The sequence below is a fragment of the Enhydra lutris genome, unplaced genomic scaffold, assembly GCF_002288905.1.
Source record: "Enhydra lutris kenyoni isolate GAN:26980312 unplaced genomic scaffold, ASM228890v2 scaffoldscaffold75, whole genome shotgun sequence".
Taxonomy (NCBI): domain Eukaryota; kingdom Metazoa; phylum Chordata; class Mammalia; order Carnivora; family Mustelidae; genus Enhydra; species Enhydra lutris.
The window spans coordinates 1,875,529-1,897,769 of record NW_019154159.1 but is presented as its reverse complement, the minus strand read 5'-3'; the positions used below and the strand labels follow the sequence as shown (position 1 = coordinate 1,897,769).

Here is a 22,241-nt window from a genome sequence, read left to right as displayed (position 1 = left end):
AGCCCCCAGCCTCACTCCCCAGCATCCAGTGTTGGCGCCTGCTGGAGCTCGTGTATTTCCAGAACCTTCCAGTTCTTTCCGCATCTGTCTCCACTTATCTGTTCCTTCCACTTAGAAGAGCCTGCCCGTCCTGCCCCTTTGCTGCCCCCTCGAGCTCTCCAGTGTACCTCTGGCCTCTCTTGCTACAAGGTCACCGAATCCTTTTTGTCCTGGAAGGTGCACTCAGCAGCTCTCTGAGCAGCGTGTGATGCTGGAGGCCAAGGCCACGTCCTTCCATGGCGGAAAGGTCGCCACATTCCTCCTAAGCCAGGCCAGAAGCCCCACCACCCCAGCTGCTCCCCAGACACCGCAAGAGACATCCTCTCTGGCTCACACACTTGCCGAAGGGCAAGCCAGGCTTTCCTGGAGTGGGCAGGTGCCTGGGCCAGCCTGGGAAGGAGAGCCAGGAGACTCTGTCTCCTCCCAGGCTTGAAGGAGAACCTGAGAACCGCGAGGACACCCCGTCGTCTGCCTCTGACCCCACCCATGCCCTGTGGCCAGGACTCACGGAACATGGTCATGAACTGCTTGGGGTTGAGGTTCCAGTAGCCCCAGTTGGTCCGGTAGCCGTGCAGCGTGGCGTACTCCTCGTGGTTGTACGCGGGCTCTGTCCCGAAGGTGTCAATGACCCGGATTCGGCACCTGCTCCCCACCCGGGGGTGGGCGGTGCATGAGGAACCAGGGTCAGTAACCTCTCATGTGTCTCTGGGCTGGGTTGCCCCAGTGAGGGCGCGGTTGCCAGGCATGGGCCCAGTACTGCAGTGTGTGGTCAGAGCCAGGGTCCAGACTACTTAGCTGTGTGACCACAGTTAGCTTCAGCATCTGTCACGTGAGGACGACAACAGCCCAGCTGTCTCGGGGTTGGGTGGGGATGCCTGAACCATGGACCCCTCACTCAGAAACTTATTATTATGGCTGCCCCAAGAGCGCCTAGGAGGGGCACTGCCTGGAGTGGGGGTCCTTCCCCTTGCAGGATTTGCACTTTCCTGAGCATGCTGCAGCAGTAATTCAAGTTCACAGCCCCCCTGCCCAAGAACTTGGCACCCCAGGATGCCCCTGGCCTATCTGGGCTGCGATGCGGAAGGGCAGGGCCCTGGGGGACCAGCCACTGCCATCTCTGGGCAGGCAGCGCTTTGACGTGTCCTCTGGGATGAAAGCTCCGCCACCTCAGAGGCACCTGCCAGCTGGACAGGGCCTCTGTCTCTGCCCCAGAACCTCTCCCTCCATCCATCTCACCCCCCGGGTGCAGGCACCCGAAGGAAATGGTGGAGACTCAGAGAGCCCCCCGCCCCAAGCAGCCTCACGTCCTTCCCAGTGACCCAGAATTGTCCACAGACTGCTGAGGTCGGCACTATTTCCCCAGAGAAGGGGTGGAGGGTGGGAGGCGGCGGCACCGCGTGCATGAGGAACACGCATTAATAATAAAACCAATAATACCGCCTGTCACTTTTTTACCTAATAAAATCACGCGGGGTAGTCACTGGGACTGGAGCAAATGTAGGAAAGAGCAGGGCTCTCTGTGCTGCATTAAACCCCACATCCTGCTGACTGCAGAGACCGGGAGAGACGGCACTGGCCTTCCTGCAGACCCGGGGAGGGGGGAAGGGGGAGAGGGGAAGGAGGGAGAAGGAGGGGGGTGCTGAGACCCCATGAGCCGAGGTCACACCAGTCGAGTGTCCCATTCCTTCCACTCTTCCCTGCCATTCCCCTGTACCCCTGCCCAACCAGGTAACCTCTGAGCCCTGCCCCAGCCTGCCCTGCAGCAGAGGGGCACTGAAGAGACTCCCACTCTGAGCCAGCCAGGAGGCAGAGCTCCTTGGGGAAGGACACTAATGAGGGAGGGGGAAAACAGAGGCAGGGCAAGCCTCCCGCCCCCCCAACTGCAGAACCGAGGATGAGGCAGTTCCCCCCACCCCAGGGGGCTAGCCAGCAGGGTGTGAAGGGAGGCCTCCTATGGACATGGGGCAGGGCACCACCCATCCGCACCCACCTACCGGTACTTCTTGAAGGACAGTCCCATATGCTGCTTCATCTGCTGTAGGCCGTGGTAGTCGGTGTAGATGAGGTCGAAAGGCAGGGGCATGGTGAGCGGGCAGTTCCCCCGGCCTGGCGGTACCCCTAAGTTACTGAGAGATGAGCCCTTCAGAATCGGAGCCCCAGGAGGGCAGCAGAAACCCACCTTCCCCAACCATCCCTGAGTCGGGGGCACCTGGAGCCACCCCGGTTCTTATAGCCCAAGATAAACATGGGGGAGGGGGCACTGTAAAGGAACGTGAGGATGACACAGGAGTGTTGGCAAACTTGGGAAGGAAGTGAATGGGGTGGCCACGTCCAATTGCCTAGGTTTCTCACTGCACAACAAACTCCAATAAGAGCAAGTAGGACTGAGATCCAGCCTGGGCTAGTTTCCCAAGCTGTACCCCTGGCCTGGGCTACCTGCCAGGTGGAAGGAGCACCTTTTGTAAATTTGCACAAATGTGCTCCCTGCAGCACTGGGTCCGCCCCAGTGGGGGCACCTTTATCTAGGGTTCCCAAATTGCCATAAATGCTCGCTATGGTCCTTAGAGCAGTTTCAGTGTCTGAAGCAGAAAGCCCTGCATCAGAAGACAAAATTCTGCTCTGCTGACTGGCTTGTGGCCCAGGGAGATGCCCAGCCCTGCCCCACAGGGTCACCCCACTGGCCAGACCATGTACACAAAGGTTTTCCTCTGGTGACCCAGTGCCAGAGCCTTTGGGGCATCTCTGTGGAGCCTAGAGGACATGGCCACAGCTGCCAGCGTGTATTCCTTTGTAGGGACCCCCTACCCCCATCCAGGAACCCAGGCTCGGCCTGCAACCAACCCTTCTCAGACTGCCCATTCAGTAAGTCTGTCCTGAGCCCGAGCCAGGCAGGGAGTAGAAAAGCCCGCCTTTCTTTGGGGACCCCACAGCAGCCACCCACCTCCCCTTGGATTCGTGGTCCAGATGCCTGCGCTGGACGGCATCCCAGAGACCTCCCAGTGAGCCCCTTCAGGATCCATGTGAAGAGCAGACTCAGGCCGGGTAGGTGAGGAGCCAGGACAAGGTCACGGGCTCATCAACAGCAAAGGGCCACGATGGGTGAGCTGCCTGGGTCACATCTCGGGCTCCTGGAGCCCATTCAAGCCAGGTGGAAAACTACCAGCCTGGACGTCTTTGTGCTCTGTTTGCTCACGCTCTGCAGGTCACCACCAGAGGCTGGGGCGGGGGGCGCTGTGCACACTGTCCCCGGAGCACAGCGAAGTTTATGGGAACCAGATGGCAAGGCTCTGATGGAAAGACGTCAGGGGAGGCTGCATGTGATGTGTGATGGGGACTGAGGCATCAGGAGTCGGCTGTGCCCTACAAAGAAGGGTAGCCGGGGGCAGGGGCTGTCCCTGTGCCTGTTCCCCACCAGCCAGCGCACCCCAGACTCACCCAGCTCCCCCCGCCATGTTAGAACCTTGGCTGCTAAGTGCCTAGAGGAGAATGCAAAACCCTAATAACCAGAGTCTCCCATTTCTCATCTGATTAGAGAACACTGGCCAAGGGCGCCCTCCCAACTCGTCCAGCTCCCATGCATCCCCTCTCTCCAACAAGACCACCACACAGGATGCGCAAAACCAGGACTTCTAAGGCAGGGCAGACTTCGTGAGATTTTTTTTTTTTTTCCTCCTGTGGAAATACCCAGAAAGCAAAGGAGAATGAGCAGACCGCAGAGGTCTGGAGCCTTCACAGGAAACAGCATCCACAGCCTGGAGACCTCATGAAATATTTGGTGGTATTTTTAAGTGGAACAGACTTTGCCTTCTACTCTGCAGGACATCCCTACATCTGTATACAAGCCTGGGCTTTCTCTCGCCCCCACAAACTCCTCTGGTAAGGCTGATGCCCCACGAAGAAGCCACATTTTTGCTCTGAGCTACAAAAGCTCCGGGTATAGACAGACACTATCCCCTTCCCCACTTCTCCCCACTCAACAGAGAGCCATGGGCAGAAGGCCAAACGATTCCGCTGTCCCTTCCTTGCAGGAACCAGGAGGGCGGTAGCTGCCCCTCCCACAGGGAACTGGGGCCTGGGAAAACTGGCCAAAATCCCGAAAGCACCAACCGTTAGGTGGGTCCGCTTGGTGCCCCCTGCACGGTAAGAGGCCTACTCTCCCACGTTACGCGTCAGGCAGCGTGTCCTGGTGTGGTGCCGACAACATCGTGCAGGCTTCCTTCTGCTGCCTTATTACTGCGCACAGCCCTGGCCTCTGCCCCAAACCCCAGGACCACGGAGAGGCCAGACGAGCAGCTCTCCCCTGGGACAAAGAGCCCGTCCAGATGTTCTAAAGCATCTGCCATCATCTTCGCCACCCTGGGGGCTAAAATGTTGAACCCGGGAACCAGGCTACAGGCTTTCAGTTTAGTAACTCGTTCAATCCTTCCATCTGAGCGACCACCCCACGAGATGAGACCCATTCTTATCCTGTTCCACTCTTTCCAGACGAGGAAACAGAGAGTTGGCAATTTACCAGGATTGCACAGCCAGGAAGCCGCGGAGCGGGGACTGGAAGCCAGGCAGCCGGGCTCCGGAGCCCACACTCCCGCCCGCTAAGCTCTCCCACCTCCCTGGGCCGGCCAGGCGGCAGACAGTGGGACGGCGGGTGGTGGGACCTTAGTGCCATCCCCGGAATCCAAGCCCCGGCTGCCAGCAGAGCCTGGGCTGCGGTCCCAGTTCTGTTGCTAACCCCTGAGGGCTCACAAGCTTCCTGGAGTTTCCTCTTCCTCCTCAGCCACAGGCCAATAAAAACGGCTCCCGCAAAGGGTTCCTGGTAGGATCGACCGAGGCAAGGTGAGTGAAAGTCCCACTAAATATCATTTCCTCTTGTCATCCGTTCTGCCTCCTGACCTTCCGGGCCCGGCCACTCCTTCCTGACCCCTCCCCCCACGCCACACCCCCCTCACGTAAGGTCCTGTCATCCGTCACCTCGAATCTTGAGATAATTTCCTCTCTGCTCTGTGTCCCTCCAGTTTTGTCTCTTTCCTAGAGAGATCTTTCCACAACGTAAACCTGGTTTTAATCCCTGTCAGAGGACTCCGCACCTCCTGGACATTGCTTCCTCCTCCAGGAAGCCTGCCTGGGACTCCCGGGCAGGGAGACGCGCAGCCCCTGCGCTCGCCCGCGGCTTGCTTCGGCCCCCGCCCTGCACCGTCCAGAGTCACCTCTTGCCACTAGGGCCTGTGAGGACAGGGCCAGGGCATCTTTGAAAGGCCGGGGTTGGGACAGGACTTGTCCCAACAAACACGCGCTGTGTTCAGGAATGAACGAACAAACCAAGGAAACAGGTGAACCCCCTGAGGAAGGACTGGTTAAAGGCTGACGATGTGGCCAAGGACAGCATATCCGGAGAGAGACAGCGGGTGAGGGATGCTCAAGGCTGCTGGCTGTCTCAGCTCTTGGCTCTTCGGGGGTGGGGGGTAGTCTCCTGGGACACCTTGGGACAGGGACACCAGTGCCCCCGCTTGCCCTGCAAAGCCATCCCGCAGAAGGAGAGGAGACAGAAAATGGCAGCCTTCCCAGGGGGAGTTTGTGAGGGGGCGCCTGGGGTACCCAGCTCTAGGAAACAAGGGTTTTCCATTTAAGGCGACTTCAGTGGGGAGAAGCGCCCGCAGCCGCCGCATCCCTCTGGTCACAGGGACTCAGAGCCTGCTGGGAGGATGGCGGACAGGGTCGGCCGCGAGGAGGGGAATGTGGTTTCCTCGCTGGTAATTTCAGCTCGCTTTTACGGGCGATTTGATGCTGAGTGGTTGGCTGCAGCAGCAACATGAGCTGAAAAATCGTCTCCCGACAGCCTTCAGCCAAGGGTGCCCACGGAAGGCTCGGCTGGACACGTCCGCCCTCTGTGCGGACGTCTCAAGAGGGCCCCTCTGGACGGTTCCTTCTTTCCAATGCCAAGTTCCTCATTCCCCTTTGGACTCTTCGCCCAGGGCTGGGTTGGGGGGAGAGGGGACATCGGGGGGCCTCCCCAGCCCCAGCACACCACAGGGCCACCGGGTGGGTGAGTGTGGCAGGGAGAACCAGCGGCTCCCCAGGCAGGGACCTCACACGCATCCACCTGGCGCCGCCCACTACGCTACACCGTGCTTGGGAAGGACGGGGGTCTACATGGAATTGCCAAACTGGGTGGCTGGAATGTATCTCTAAATGTTCCCAGGCCACCTGGGCGGGAGCCTGAATACAGGATGAAAGGGGTGGGGGGAGGGGGGTGACCTCGGGAAACCGGGCTTTTCTACAACACACCTGGTTATCATGGGGCTGCCACACCCAACCGCAATTAATGCACCCATAGCCAGCACCCTGGGGGGAGAGGCAATGGGGAGTTAGTGTTTAAGGGGGACAGAGTTCCAGTGTGGGAGGAGGAGAAAGTCCGGGAGAGGGATGATGTGATGGCCGTACAGCCGCGTGAATGTACGTGATACCACTGAACCGTACACTTAAAGATGGTTAGGAGAGTAAATTTTGTTATGTGTATTTGACTATAAATGTTTTAAAAAGCCAAACTGTTCACACGTAGGGGCCCGTACCCAGTCCCACAGGACACACCATGTCCCCAGGGAGCCCCTGGACTCCCAGCTGGCCAGAACGTAGGGGGCCCAGCACATAGCCAGAGACGGGGAAACTCAGATACTCTTTGCTAAAAGATCAAAAGGTAGGATGGGTAGATGGGACAAGGAGGGAAGGAAAACAACAGTCTGAGATCAATTGAAAGAAAAAAAAAAATTCTTCAGAGCCCCCCGGGTTGCTCAGCTGGTTGAACGAATGTCCGACTCTTGATTTCGGCTCAGGTCATGATCTCAGGGTTGTGAGATCAAGCCCCGCGTCGGGCTCTATGCTCAGCAGGGAGTCTGCTTGGGATTCTCTCTCTCCCTCTGCCCTTCCCCCTGCTCGCTGGCTCTAAGATAAATAAATAAATCTTCAAAGAAAAAAGAAAAAGAATCCTAAGCAGGGAATCAAAATGCTGGGTTTTGGCACAACGGAAATCACTCCTGGGCTCCAGCACGAACTTGCTGGGTGGCCTTGGCCAGACGTCAGACTGTTCTGGTGTCCGCCTCCACTCCCGTAACATGACGCTAGGACGGATCTCCATGGTCCCTTCCAGGCTAAAAATGCTCTGGTTCTATTTCTCCCTGTACCTTTGGTCTGTGGCTGGAAATAATCTCTCCAGGTAGTGCTCAAATTCTGGAACAAATTATTCTCTCTCTCCCTCCCTCTCCTCTCTGTGTGGGAAGGACCTAATTAAAAAGAATTCTCACAAAGTGCTCAGAGATCCTTGGCTCCAGGTGCTAAGGGCATGCAGGGATCTTCTGCTTTTCTAGGCCCATCTCATTGCTGGGAGCACACTGGCTACAGCAGCCCAGGACTTTTCGGCCTCCCCGGGGGCCCGTTATCCCTCCGACCCTGTCCAGCACGCATCTCCTGAGCACGGAAATCACCCCCATCTCTCTCCCATGGCCTGTTTCTGGAGCAGGCCCTGCCTCTGCCCAAGAGCAAAGGGCACAGAAAGAAAGGGGCCCAGAGAGTCAACTGGGCATCTCAGGAAATGCTCCGGAAGGGTAGCCAGGATCACCAAAGAGAGAGGAATTCCGCTGTCCTGCAGTATTTTCTTCCCTTGCCCACGATGCACTCTTGCTCTCCAGCAACCAGGCAGCCAGAATGTGCTCCATACTCAAAGGCCACAAAGGAGCAAGGACCGGAGGTTTCTAAAAGACAAACACAGGGAGCAGCCTCCCTCCCAGCCTGCGCAGCCTGCACTGGGACCAGTGTCGAAAGCTGACACTTTCTTCCCCAGCTTTCCTTCCTACAAAGCAAACTCAGGTCTAAGAATAGGGCCGCCGCTCCCGGGAGAGCTGGATTAAACCACAGATTCCCTCCAGCTCCCGGCACAGCGAGCGAGGATGTGGTCAGAGAAACAGGAACACATCTCTTTGGCTGTTCCCGTCCTCCTTCCTTGCAGACCGGCCCCAATTTACATAACGAATATCCAGGGAAGGGAAGGCTGAGCGCAAAGCAAGCTTCTGTCATCTAAGCTACGCCTTAAAGGTTGCCGGACGGCGCAGGTTACAATCCAGAGAGCTGATGGCTTCCGATGCCCAGGCCGGCCCGGAGGGGCTGCCCTGTCACTCCGCTGGGGCCTGGGCATGGGGATGTTAATTTCCAGGTCCTCAGGTGATTCTCAGCCCCAGCGGCTCTCACGATTCTATCCAGTTTCACACAAACCTTCCTGGAGAAGCGCAGGGCCCTGGAGAGCCCAAGAAGGGGAAGGCGCTGCTCTCGATGCCACTAGAACATGTCCCATGGGAGATGCGGGCTGAAGGAGAGACACAGCGCTGGGGTGCTGGACACGAACTTCGGGGGGCCCGGGGGCCTCTGTGGGAAAGCTTAGGAAAGAGGGGTCTGGCTCCCAGGAAAAGGCCTCCCTTTCACCAAAGCCCCTTTAGGAGTTCAGAGAAGGATGGAAGGAGCCCTGGGGGCTCACGCATACCACCCTGTGCCTCTGCCAACTTCCCCGAAATAAATAAGCCCCAGTCCATCTGGGGCCAAGCGGCCATGCTTTGCCCATTCTGCTGGGGCTTCGGGCTCCGGGAAGCCCATCCCACTGTCCACCTACCAGCTGCCGCCTGACAAGATCTCCCCTTGTCAGCAAAGACTGACAAACATTGGACCCCACCTCCCTCGTGAGAACCCATAGCCCCCAGGCCTTGGAGACAGGTTTTTGCTTCCTCCCAGAGACAAATCCCACCTTGTTACCCTTCCCTCAAGAGCCTCAGAAGGCAGCTTGTGCCTTGTTTCTTCCCTCACTCCCCATGGTCCTGCCCACCCCACCCGGGTCTCCTTTAAACATCTTTTCCTCTGTAGCCCTCTGGCCCCGGTGTGGACCAGGCCGAAGCTGGGAATGGTGCCTGGGCCGCGGCATCAGTACAGTCACGTCCGCTGGCCAATGTCAAGCCTTGGTCAGACTTGTCAGAAATAGATTCCCACGCCCTGTGGCTCAGGGCAGCATGGAGGGAGAGGCAGTGGAGGGTGGGGGCGACTCTGAGGGGGGAGGAAAGTCGAGGCCAGCACGGTGCGGGGGGCCCACCGCAGAGGTCCCCCACCTTCCATGGCGTTCAGCCACGCAGACCCTGACGCCACTACACAGGAGATTAAAACACCTCCTTGGATTCCAAGGAAGGAGAAGAAAAAAAAGTCGGGTGAGGGGGCAGAGAGATTTTTTTTAGCATAAATTAAGCATTTGCCTCTCAGGCTGCTGCTTGGAATGGGTGGCTGGGATGTGTGGCAGGGACAACCAACCTTTGTTTGCAGAGTCAGCAAAGCGCCAAAACGTGCTAGATGGGCTCATCCTCCCTTCTTCTCATCCGTGTACTTCATATGTTATAAAATGTTAAGAGCACCCAGAAAATTACAGAAAATAATATAATGATAAATGAATACCTTGTAGTCCACTTCCCAGCCTTGTCAAGTCTTACCATTTTGCCATACCTGGTTCACTTCTCCCCCCGCCCAGTGGGTAACACACTACAAATCCGGATGGAAGCCCGGGGCTGTGTCTGTCTTGTCCACACCCTCCGCCTCACTCCCTGCAGATGCTGGGCACCCGCCCCACCTACACAGGGCTCTCTTCTCTGTCCTCTGGGGCCGCCAGGCATCACGCTACCCGGGTTCTGAATCCTCAGCAGCTCCCTTCTCCGGCTCCTTCCCACGAGCATGTGAACACACCTGCGCTCTACCACCTTGAAAGGTAAACAAGCATGCCTTCTCCTGCGGGGTGAACTGAGTTCCCCCCAGGATGCTCAAGTCCTAACCCCAGCACCCGGGAGTGTGACCTTACTTGGAAAGAAGGTCTTTGCAGATGATGAGGTTAGGATGAGGTCATTTAGGGCGGGTTCTAATCCAGCATGGGGGTATCCCTATGTGGGAGGGATTAGACACCGAGACAGACACACGCGGGGGAAGGTGGCCACATACGAGCCCGCAGCTGTGAGAAGCTAGGAGAAGCGTGGTGCCCGCAGGCTCTCCTCACAGCCGCCAGAGCAGCCAAGCCAAGGCAGGCATCTGGGGTCCACAACCCTGAGACGATAAACCACGCGACTTTGCCCTATACTTCTGCTGTCACGTGCCTCCAGGCCTCTGCTCCCCTCACAGCCAGGTTCCCCAGAGGCTGAGGCCTCTCATCAGCTTTGCTCCTACCTCAGAGGCCTTGCAGCTACCGCGCTGGCCTCCCCCTCAGCCTACAACTCACCCATCTCTGGTGTGTGTGTCCCTACAACTCAACCAAGATGGGTCTTTTTAGGGTCAACAAAGACTTCCACGTGGCCAAATTCGTTGGGCAATTTTCAGTCCCCTTCTTGCTTCTGGTCAGCAACTGACATCACAACCACACCTTCCTTCTAGAAGTGTCGTCTCCATTGGTGCCCATGGCTTCAAGCCCTCCTGGAGAAAAAGGTCCTGAAAGAGGTGACTGGGGAGTAGCCAGGAGGGCTTGGAGCCTGGTTCAGGCTGGTCCGAGCCAGTCCCAGCCAGTGGCACCCTGAGGGCCCCCTGCCTGGCTCTCAGAGGGCTGGGCTGCACAGAAGACAGGGATGCAATCCCTGCCTCCCTCATTCTCCAGGGACCCTCCCCAGTATTTCCCTCGGACAAACAACAACACTGATTACATCAAAAGGCCAGAAGACCGATTTCTACCCGGCCCCCATGCTGGCAGGCACGAGTTTTCCCTCCTCGTCCTCTTCTTTAAACATTCTCCTCTCAAGCTCTCATCATTTGCCAGTTAAGTCAACTAATTTTCTACTAAACCCAATTTCACTCATGGATGGAGGAAGAGCTCAGTAATTTTTTCCTCATGCCATGTACTATTAATGATGCTTGAAATTATGCAAATAAAATTAATGAGCACCGCTGGTTCTGGCCAGGCAGGAAGGGAAAGGCTTCATTTAAAATGCCCACTGTGGATGGGGCATTCAGAGGACCCAGTAGGGGAGCAGCGGACTGGGGCTCCGGCCCCGCCTCCTCTTCCCACCCGCAAGCGCGGTGGGCGGGCGCAGGGCTGTGACCGCCCCACCCCCCGAAGCCCCGCCCCGGACGCCCCACCCGCTGCAGTCCGGCCCCCTGCAGTCCCGTCACTGAGCGCATTGTTCTCGCCCCGAAACACCCTGCAGCAGCAAAGCCAGATGTAGGCTCTGTGCATTGCCCCAAACATCACTCCAGTGAGCTGGTTAATTAAAACACCAGAACACGAGGAACAGAGAAAAGCAGCTCATGCATCCAGCCTTGTTGCTTAGTCAGTGGCCGAGACATTTGCCGTGAACATCTGTGACAAACGACAGCACACGACACGTCGGAGCAGCAGCATCTCCGTCCCGCTGCCTTCCCCGGTACAGGTCATTTAGCCAGACCAGGGAGAGGCTTGTCACGGAAGCCACGCTGCGACTCGGAACTGGGCTCGCCTTCATGTCTCCTTGACCTATTTTCCAGTTAACCTGGTGCTGCCCGCAGGGAACGGCTCCCTAAGGCTGGGAGGTGAGGCTCCGGGGTGATTCTCTTCCTCCTGCAGAGCCCACAGCAACGCGATGAGTGTGCTCAGCGGGATTTCTGCCCGTGACCCCTTTGCAAGCTCAGAAGGTCACCCTCTTTTTGTAGGGTGCCTTGTGTCCCCCCAGAATTCATGTCAGAGTCCTAACGCCTAGTGTCTCAGGAGTGTCTTTATCTGGAGACGGGGCTGTTAAAGAGGCAATCAGATTGAAATAAGGTCTAATGACCTGATCCATTACGACCCACATGCGCGTAAGAGGAGAGTTGGCTACACACGTACACGGAGAAAAGGCCACGTGAAGACGAAGGCAGAGATGGGGAGGACGCTTCACAAGCCAGTGAGCGCCAAAGGTCACCAGCAAACCACCAGAAGCCACGGAAGAGTCCATGACAGACCCTCCCTCACCACCTCGGGAGGACAACCCTGCTGACACCTTGACCTTGGACCTCTAGCCCCCAGAATGTGAGACCAGACTGTGTCAAACCCGTGTGTGGTGCTTCATCGCAGCGGCCCTAGCTAACTGATACACAACTGTGTTGAAATCTCCACTGCATTTAGGCAGCGTTGGGCTGGTCCCGGCGGAAGGAACCTGAGGAGCTCATAGCCCTGGCCTCCATCTGTCACAGGGGAGAAATACATCCAAGAAAGGGCATGGGACACAGTGCATTCCGGGTCAGCAGGTTCCCACCTGATGCCCCGGGTGAGGCGTGAGAGGCCCCACTATCTGGGCCACTTCCAAGGGGTGCCTCCTCAGCCCACCCACTGCAACCGAGGGGATCGTGGGGGCTTTCAGGTATGCAAATGTGCGCTTAGGAGGAACCCATACACGCTTTCCACGAGTCTTCTAGGGACCTGAGCCTGAACCCCAGGCCCCAATCCTGCACTCAGGACCAGCACTAGGGACACAGACGACAGCTCTTGTGAACAAGCCAAGAAGGCCAATGTCCCGACCCCAGAGCAGCCCAGACGCTGGGGGTGGGGGATCCCAGGGGAGGCTTAGAAAGGCCACAGCCCCAACTTTTCCACTTGTCAACTTTCACTGCTCATTAGATCACCTGGGGAGCTTTGAGAACTGGATACTTGGGCCCCCACTGCAGACCAGTTAAACAGAGACACCAAAGGTGTACCCCCGTGTCAGTATGTTTTCTAAGGCTGCTCTGCAGCTGGAGGGGTAAGGGGAAGGGGCAAGAATCTCCACCTGAAATGTATTCCAACCACAGCGGATGCTGTTCATTTTGTAGACATAACTGTATTATGTCTCCTGGGGAAGGTGATTTCTCTTTTGTTTTTATTTTTTAGTTGTCTTGAAATTGTTTCTGATAAGAGATTTAGAAAGCCCCTTCAGGAGGCTGATCCCTGAGGTGTGTGGGCTGTTTACAACACCCCTGCCCTGTCTGAGCAAGAGCAATTCGCCTGCACTTACACCCCATCAGGGACCAAGGATGGAGCCGTCCGGACACAGCCCGGGGCCTGCCCATGTGAGAGCCTGCAAGTCAGAGATGAGGTAACATCTCCTCGGAGCCCCTGCTTCTGGGCATTTCAGATCCGCGTGAGCCTGACATGAAGTGACATGTTGGTGGGAAGATATGGAGTCTCTGTGGGGTGTGTGAGTGTGTGAGTGTGTGCTGGCCTTTGTGTGGTGGTGTGGACCTGTGCACAGGGATGCACGTGTGTGCGTGCATGAGCCATGCACATGTGCGTGGGTGTGCACGTGTGGTCATATACTGGGGTACGCATGCATGTGCACGTGTGTGTGTGTGGGTACCTGTGTGTGCAGTGAAAGAAAAGCAGCAGGAGGGATTTCAGATCTTGGTCCTTTCCACGAGGGCCTCACCCTTGAGACCTCGTGGGTGCAGTGACCCCCATCCTCACTGCTCTGGCCCCGTTATGTGCAATGGCTGCCTCAGTAAACACAAGCTCCGGGCCACAGCCCAGAAGTGGCCAGAGGAGGAAGTGCCCTTGGCAGGGAAGGACTTGAAGTGAAGGCTGAAACAGGAGACACCCCAGCATGGGTTGAGAAGCTGGGAAACTGTGTTAAATTCCCATCTCTTCAGGAGACTTGTCGAATACCTGCTCTCACAGAGGGATGGTTCTCTCCGTGTGGTTGTTGGGCTGTCACAAATGCATGGGAGAGGCCTTCCCTCAGGGAGCAGTGAAGGAAGGAAGTTCTCACGTCTCTGGGCCCAGAAGACGCACCGCCAGAAGGGAGCAATCAAGCTGAACGCTGTTTGATAAGCATGATTTCCTCTCACCTCGAGGCCGGTCAAGGTGTCAGCGGTGCCACCAGGATGCTCCACACTCATGGGGGACTTTGTGTATGGCAGAGCCTGGGATGAGGAGTCCAGACAGCCCTCACCCCTCAGGAGTCTTCCCGCTGCATCCTGGGGGCTCTGGCGACCTAGAGGACATGTGCCCCTAGACCCTAGCTTGCTGCTCTGCCCTAGGCAGGTCTGGCTCATGGCTACCCACAGCCCCTGACTGTGCCATCCACAAACTGCCCAAGACTTCTTTGACTTCCCAGACACTGGTCCCTCTTCTCTTTCCTCCTCCTCACCCCACCCTATTTGACTTTCCCGTAGGAAGCTTCAAGGCCAGGCAAAGATGCTTCTTTTCATCATTTGCAAACACTGGCGCATTCTGCTCCAGTGTCGGTGCATCCGCGTCCTCTGTTCGGAGGGAGCTGGGGTGAGCAGCAGTGTGTGCTGGTGGGTGGCGAGTGGGCACACTCAGCTCTGCACAAGGTGAACAGCTTGGTCTGATGACAAAACGCCACCGGGGTGAGACCCAGAGCAAGGGACATGCAGGTTCCCTCTCCCAAGGCTGAGCTGCCCGGCTACAGGTTCAGCACCAGCACACGGGGACAGCGCCCTGCCCAGTTCCTTCCCACTCCGGGGCCTTTCAGCCAGATTTTGCAGGACCCGCGGGGGGCACTTGCTATTCCCAGGGATCACCTCTTCCCCCCAGAACCTGCTGCCCCCAACCTGGGATTGTGCTTCCCAACACTGCCGCAATCGTGCGGCCCCCTCGTTAGTCCCTGTCGCCTTCGCCCCCTTCAAAGTGGATCCTCTATATACACTGTTCCTCTCTGAAGACACTTTGCAACTTTCCTAGTTCTACTGGAGAAGTGCATCAACCTAAAAGAAGGACTCCAGTGGTGTGAACTGCAAGCCACAGGAATAAAAATCTTCAAACCACTAGGTCATTTAGTGGCCTCCCCCTATGCAATACCAGCGGGTCCTAGTACTGCCTTCTGACCAAGGTCATGAGAAGCATTACTCGAGTTACTGGCAGACTCCAACTCGCAGGGGAAAACTGCAGAGGCTGAGTAGCTGCCCAAGACCAAGTTGTCAATGGCTTTGTCCCCACCAACATCCTCCTCTCTCCAACATTCCTATGCTACAGAGCATTAGCATTTGTGGCCAGGACAAAATGCTGATCAGACAGAGACATCTAGAACCAATAGACCATCAAGATGATGGGTGGGCTCTGGACAAGAATTACATTTTAGCTCGAAATCCACCCTTAGAGTAAATTAATGGACTGATGAAGAAAAGTCAATTTGTAGGTGACAACTCTGGGGCCTTCCTTAGTCATGCCCTATGAGAAAGGGGAAAAAACCCACAAAGCACAAACCCCTAACCATGAAGAAAAAGAAAAAGAAAAAGATCAATAACTCTGATTACATTAAATTAAGGCCTTCTATTCCTTGGTCGGGGGGGGGGGCGGCTAACAAAGACAAGCCACAAATTAGGATAAGATTTTTAAACAGGTAAAAGTTGCATGGGGTTTATAACCATTGTATATAAAGAACACCTACAACTCAACAAGAAAAACAAACCACCCAGCAGAAAGGTGGGCAAAGGACATGAACGGGCATTTAGTCAAGAGTAAAGAAGGACAAGCATATGGCAGACTGCTCGGCCTCACTAGCTGTCAGGGAAATGCAAGTTCAGAACATAACAAGAGATCATGACATGACTTGACACCCTCAGTTAAGAAGTGTAATGACCCCACATGTGGGGGACAACATGACCACTGGGAACCTCCAAGTGCTGAGGCTACATTGGTGCCGTCACTCCGGCAAACAATGAGCATTATCTTGTAAAGCTGGATTTTCACACACCATCAGTCCCAGCAATTGGGTAACTTAGTCTATACTGAAGAGCAACTCAGTCTCTACCCAAGAGAAACCATGACACAGGTACCTCATGTACAGGTGTATCTACCACAGCATCACTCAAAATAACTTACAAAAAGCAGGGGGGAAATGTCCACAGTCAGGAAAAACTGAAAAATAATGATGGACCATCCAAATAATGAAATCTCAAACAGCAGTGAAAATGAATAAAACACAGTTCCATGAACAACATGAATGAAACTCTGAAATGTAAGAATGGGTGAAGAAAGCATGTCTCAAACATCACATACAGCAGGTGCCATTTGTACAAAGCTCAAATCAAACCAAAATGAAACAAAACCATATATTGTTTATGGATACCTGAGTATGTAAAACACACCCACACACATACACACACACACAATCCTTCCCCCTCGCATCACCATCTCCCACCCCCAAGAATATCAGGGGGACTCTGGAAAGGCAAGTTTTGGGGATGGGACAGACATCACGGCCCACCTCACCACCCTGCAAGTCTTACCAGCTCCCAAAATAGGTCCAGGAAGGAGCCCAATTCCAGAAGGAAAACCCCGAGGCTATACCTCACCCACCAAGATGACAGAGAGGACGCCTTCGACATGACATGGCTCGATTCCACAAACCAGTATTTGTCAGCCTCTGAGTGCAAACACTGGGGCACCTATTGGCCCAAGATGGAGAAAAGGACCTTTGAACAGCGCTGTGCAAACATGCTTGCTTGGCGCCTCCCAAACATGACCAGGCATCAACATGGAGGAGGAGGAGGGAAAGAGGACTATCACTATCCCCAGTACACTAGGAAGCCTCCCAGGGACCTGCAGGTGAAACAGGGGCTCCTGGAGGACAGGTTCCCCTTCCTCTCCTCCCCGCCCCCAGCACTCACCTCTGCAGCTCCTTCAGGGACACTGTGATCCGCAGGCCATGGCCCAGGACGTAGAGAGTGGCCAAGATGTCTGCCCACTGCACCATCTCTCCCAGTGGCCCCCCCTTTAGCACTCTTGGGCTGAACACATCTCCAGACTCCTCCGTCAGGAAGCCAATGTGAACAAGGATCTGGGGAGGACACAGGGTCACCGTGAAGGAAGAGCAGCATTGCCCTGCCACCCCCAGGGGGACCCAGCCAGCAGCAGTCACTGTCTCCAGGCTGTGCCTGGGCAGGCGCTTCCTGGCACCAGCAGGGGGACCAAGAGGCAGAGTGACCATACAGGGCACTGGGGGTCAAAGTGAACAAGATGGTCACATCCCGCCCTCAAGGCGCTTACGTTCCAGATGGAAGAGGTAGACAAGAGTAAACACAGACAAGAGATGATTTCATGAAATGATAGGGACTCTGAAAGAAATAAACAGGGTGACGTGAGAGTCAGGTAAATATTGGATGGATGAATGTGGATGGATACATGGGTAGATGGATGGGTGGGTGGATGGATGGATGGACGGATGAATGATGGATGGGTGGATAGATGGACAGACCTACAAACCTCCCCAAAACAGGCTCTATTATTCCCAATATTCCAGGCAAATGACATGACTTTTCTGCCTGAAAAGAACAAGATATCTACAGAATGCAGAACTCCTACGTGGTGGATGGGAGGGTTAGTCATTCTACCCCAAATCTAAAAAGGGCCAGGGGCCACCACCACATGCATCTATCCTGACTCTGCCTCCCTCACCCCAGCTGAAACTCAAATAAACTCAATAAAACCTTTTCAAGGGCAGACCTGGTGCCCACTTGAAGGCCTGGGGCCCTAAGCTCACTCTCTAAGCTCTCTGAGCGCAGCTCCCTGAATGCACAGAGAAGCAGTACCTGCTTCTGGTCCCTCCAGACGCTTCCCAGCTTCCGTGCCAGCCGCTGGGCAGCCAGTGCCCACTGGGCCGTGAGCCGCTTGGTCCGTTTCTTCATGAAGATTAGAGACTCCTTCCCACTGCCCATCAGCTCCAGGAGGTGGGACAGGTTGCTCCGGAAAACTGCCTGGAGGGGGGCCCAGACCTGGGTTCTCCAGCCCCAGCCCCAAAGCCACACCACCACCATCACCTGCTGCCCTGGGAACAGGGGCTGGCACGCTCCCAGGAAGCTGGGGCCTACTCTAGCTTCTCCTGCCATTTATAAAGGCCCACAGACCCCCACAGTTGGGGAGCCCTGCTCTCACCCACCAACACTAGCCCCCCGGCCAAGCCGGTCTGTCCCAGCCCAGTTCTGGTCATCCTTCTGTCCCGAGCCCTTTGGGGGTGGCCAGCGATGACAGTCCCCAGGCGTCTCAGCTGCTACATAGAGACAGCAAAGGTGGTGGTCAGAGCTGGCCCTCGGACAGCAGGGAGGCCGGGCCACCTTTCAGTGGAGCTGGAGTAACAGGACACCTTGAACAAACTAACTGCACTCCCCAGACCTCAGACTTGCCATCTGTTCAGTGTGGTCGCATAAGGGACTGCTGGGAGGTTTCAGTACAGATAAAGCATCTGGAAGCCTTCCAGGAGCATCACTATTGTTACTATTATCCTAGCCTGTTTAGGGGTGCCTCCAGGGCCCCAGCTTGGCCCTTAAGCTGGCCAAGCTTTGCAGCATCCCCAGAAGGCTGGCAGGCTGGGACGCGCACCCCCACCAGGCACGGCTGGCCGGCCTCATTTTACCGGGGTCCAAGAGCTCCTCCTGTTGTCCCTTAAGGATGTCCCATCCAAGCAGGCCAGTCGACCTGTCCACCAGCCCCAAACAGGCCTACCCACTTCCCAGGCCTACCTGGACTTTGGGGAGGGGCTTGGGGGCCATCTGGGCGGCTGTCTGGTTCCTCCAGGGCAGCGGGGGGCAGAACCACTCAACCTCACTGAGGTAGATGAGGAAGGAGCACTCGGTGCCGTCCACCCCGAAGAAGGCATAGCAGGGGTCAGAGGTCCAGCGGGCACGCATCCACTGCGGAGAGGGCCAGCCTAGGCGAGGGTGCTGGCACAGCCCCACCCACGCCCTTGGCAGGCTCTTTGTGGGCATGTCCTTGGGGACCCAGGGTCCCTCAGGACAGGGCCTCTGGGACACACATTAAGAATGCAGCAAGGCCAGAGCAGAGAGGAGAGAAAGACCAGAGCCCCATGACCCGGCCCTGAGTCCTGGCCACGAGAACCCCGAGAAAGGCTGAGCAGGACCACTGTCCCCCAGGCCCAGAAAGAGGAGGGCCCCGGAAGAGTAAGGCCAGGTCATGACACACTCAGGGAAAGCTCCAGGGCGAACAGTGGGAGATGCAGCAGCTTGGGGCCTGGCTGGTCTCCACTGGGAGCAGGATCTGGTTGAGGCCAAGGTCAGGAGCCCACCCACGGGGATCCCCACATGTCAGCGAGGAAGGGGCGCCCAGGGCCGCTGCCCCACCCTCTTGGGGAGTTCGGAACCGGAGAGGAGCTGGCTTTCATGCCACAGACTGCATTCCCAGATGGACAGACTTCACGCAGCCACGGGCCCCTGGAAGTGAGCCCCCGGGGGAGGGGCCGGGGGCCTTTCTCAGTCCAGCTGGTCACAAGGATGGGGAGGGATGGGGAGACAGGGCCACTCAAGAGATCCAGTCTGGGTCTGAACTGGCGGGGATGCAGGCCGCTGGAGGTGTTACTAACAGTTTGTTTGCTGTAACAAAGTACCGGGAACCCTGAAACGTGATCGTGCTAGGCAGTGCGGGTTGGTGGGCCCCGCAGACGGCCCACGTAGAGAGGCCCTAAGGCTGGCCTCTGCCAGTGGGTACCAGGGTCAGGGGCTGGGGGCTGGGCAGACATCACTGCCAGGAGCAGGCTCTCAGAGCTGGTCTGGGGGCAGGGCCCCCTGGTCACCTCTACCCCATCCTCAGCCCCGAGCCTCACCTCCACCTTCCCTGAGCAGTCAGGGAACTTGGGGTCACTGGGTGCCTCACATTGGTCCCGCCGGCCTTCAGACACTGCGGGGGGAGAAGATCAGCTTGCTGGGGGCCTCGGGGGAGCCCAGGTCTGGGAGGAAGAGGTTAGCCCGGGAGCATACACTGCCCTCCCTCCCCTGGGTTTCCTCACCTGAAAGGCCACCCGCCAAGGGGTGCCCATGCCCGGGTTTCCCCCTCTGCCACAGGCCCCCTACCTTCCATACGGGCTTTGGAACCAGTGAGGAGCCAGCTTGAATGGCACAGTGTCTGGATAGGCAGACCTCATGCACCCACCCAAATGTAACCCTCTTGGGGGGCCCCCAGCCTGCTACTCCCCACATCAAGAAAAATGGAGGGGCCCCCCCAGGGACTCCAGGACCTCTGTTCTCACACCAGTCCCAGTGGGGTGAACCCCAAGTCACCCCACTCAGAGCCTGAGGCCAGAGGCAAGAGAGCTGCCCGGGGGGAGCAGTCAGGGCCACCCACACACTGGCCTCTTGGGGCCAAAGGGGTGCCCTGGGCCGCACCCTTGCTGTGCAGGACCAGGCTGTGACGCAGGATCTGGTCCACCTTCGCAGCGATGTCCGACACGTTCTGGGCAATGGCCTGGATCCGCTCCATGAGGCCAGCCCCAGGGGGAAACCTAGTGAGAGAAGCCAGGGGTGAGCGCACACAGCCTGCCTCGGGCACCTTCCTGGGAGGGGGGACGAGCGAGGGCAGCCAGTGTGAAGGCTCCTGGCGCCCACACGCCGCCCTGCCGCCCACCGGAGCGCAGCGATGGACGATGCTGGGCCTGGAGGTGGAGACGTGTGCCCCCCGCCCCCACCCGGCTAGAGGGGCTCTCTAGCTACCCGCTGCACACGCAAGTGCACATGTCCCAGGCGTGTGTGCACACTCACCCCCACGTGCGTGTGCCCCGCGTGCTGAGGGGCAGCGACTGAAGCTAAAGTGGGCAGAGAGATTCTCTGGGAGAGCCTGGGGGACCGGCCCGGGACCTCCAGGCAACGGAGGCCCTTTCCCGGGCACGGCCAGCTGCCCTGAGCCTGCGTCTCCATTTCCTCCCAGAGGGGCTCCGTCGTGCCAAAATAAATTCCACCCAAAGCAGCCTGGGGACGTGCCAACTATTAAGCCTCTAGTAAATTACTGTTGCTCTCCTGAGCCTGAATTCTCCCCAGGATCTTAAACACATTTACCGCCACAAACATCACAGCCCTCCGCCCACCACCAAGACTCGCCTTGCCCTTATTTTTGGAGAATTTATTTCCTGGCGTTGATTACTACTCAGCTCTCAGAGAAGTTTCTGAGACATTACACGCAGGATTTATCTCATCGCGAGGGCCTGTGTCGAGAGGGACCCCACTCCCCCGGGGGCGGGGCTGTCTAAGCGGCCTGCCCTTTCCGACACACTAACTCCGTTCCTTTGATTCCCACTTCACCGTCTGGTTCCGCGCAGCTTGTCCGAGCTCCGTCTATCCCTGTACAAGGACGGGGACTTCACTGTTGCACAAAGTAGGAAGTACAGGAGGGAGGACACCTCTTGGGTGGCCTGTCGTCTAGAGGAGGCACAATGGTGATGGCTGCCTGTCCCCTCAGGCCGCCCTCCCCTCCCACCGCTGCCCTCCACGTGGAGAGGTCGGGCAGTGGCACCGTCCACAGAGGGTGCGGGAGACAGGAGGTCGGGGGGGGTGAGGCAGTCATGGGGTGAGGTGGCAACAGAAACAAGTGGCAGGAAGGGGCAGAGAAGCCCTCGAGACACATTTGCGTGTCCTCGCGCACACATACACACACACACACACACACACACACACACACACAATCCCATCAACCGTCTCAAAAAGAAATGAAATGAAAAACCAACAGAAGCCGGCGTGCCTTGGCCACGGTAACACACGACCACAAAGTTATTCCCTCGCAGTCCTGGAGGCCGGGAGTCCGAACCCAAGATGTCAGCAGGGTGCATTCCTCCTGGGACAAAGGGAGGGGCCAGCTGTGCTAGTGGGACACATCCCCCAGCCTCTGCCCCTGCTGTCCCTTGGCCTTCTGTGTGTCCACATTCCCTCTTTCTACAGGGACCCCGTCACTGGATGAGGGCCCCCGATCCAGCGTGACCGCATTTTAATCTGACTGCACCTGCCAAGGCCACTTCCGGGGAAGATCAGGCTCATGGGCACTGGGGATTCAGACGGTGACGTGTCTGTTTGGAGGGCACAGCTCAGCTGCAGCAGCCTTCTATGAAATTACAAAGAAGGAGAGCACTCAGAGATGCTGCTGCTTTTGTTCAAAACATCCTCAGACAGGAGGAAGTAGGGGTAATTCTCCTTGGTCTTCAGGTGGCCGAGGACCGCCAAGGGGAAGACGGCGGCCAGCATCTCTCCAGGTTGTGGTAAAACAGAGGAGCTGAAGATCTGCCCCTCGGGAGCTGTGCAACCCCCAGGCAAGTCACTTAGGCTCTCTGTGCCTCAGCGTCCTCCTCTTTAAAAACAGAGGCCTGCGATGGCAGGACACTAGACCGACGCTGCTTCTCCACTTTTCCTCATTACCACCCCCGAAGGAGCCTCTGTAGACGTATTTCTCCCCACCCGCCTCCTCTGTAAAAAGTTAAAACCAGGGACAT

General features: G+C 57.0%; 1 protein-coding gene across 2 annotated transcripts in view; it reads right to left on the bottom strand.

Moving 5' to 3' along the window:
- The window catches only part of LOC111160316 (mannosyl (alpha-1,6-)-glycoprotein beta-1,6-N-acetyl-glucosaminyltransferase, isozyme B), a 65,253-nt gene that overhangs the window by 19,960 nt on the left and 23,052 nt on the right, over nucleotides 1-22,241 (bottom strand). For both annotated transcript variants that reach the window (XM_022523318.1, XM_022523319.1), the window contains exons 4-10: nucleotides 20,155-20,270; nucleotides 19,596-19,669; nucleotides 18,499-18,669; nucleotides 17,572-17,736; nucleotides 16,651-16,820; nucleotides 2,034-2,165; nucleotides 548-681 (exon numbers count right to left, since the gene is read on the bottom strand). In XM_022523318.1, the coding sequence (XP_022379026.1) occupies nucleotides 548-681; nucleotides 2,034-2,165; nucleotides 16,651-16,820; nucleotides 17,572-17,736; nucleotides 18,499-18,669; nucleotides 19,596-19,669; nucleotides 20,155-20,270 (962 nt within the window). The remainder of the gene's footprint in view (nucleotides 1-547; nucleotides 682-2,033; nucleotides 2,166-16,650; nucleotides 16,821-17,571; nucleotides 17,737-18,498; nucleotides 18,670-19,595; nucleotides 19,670-20,154; nucleotides 20,271-22,241) is intronic.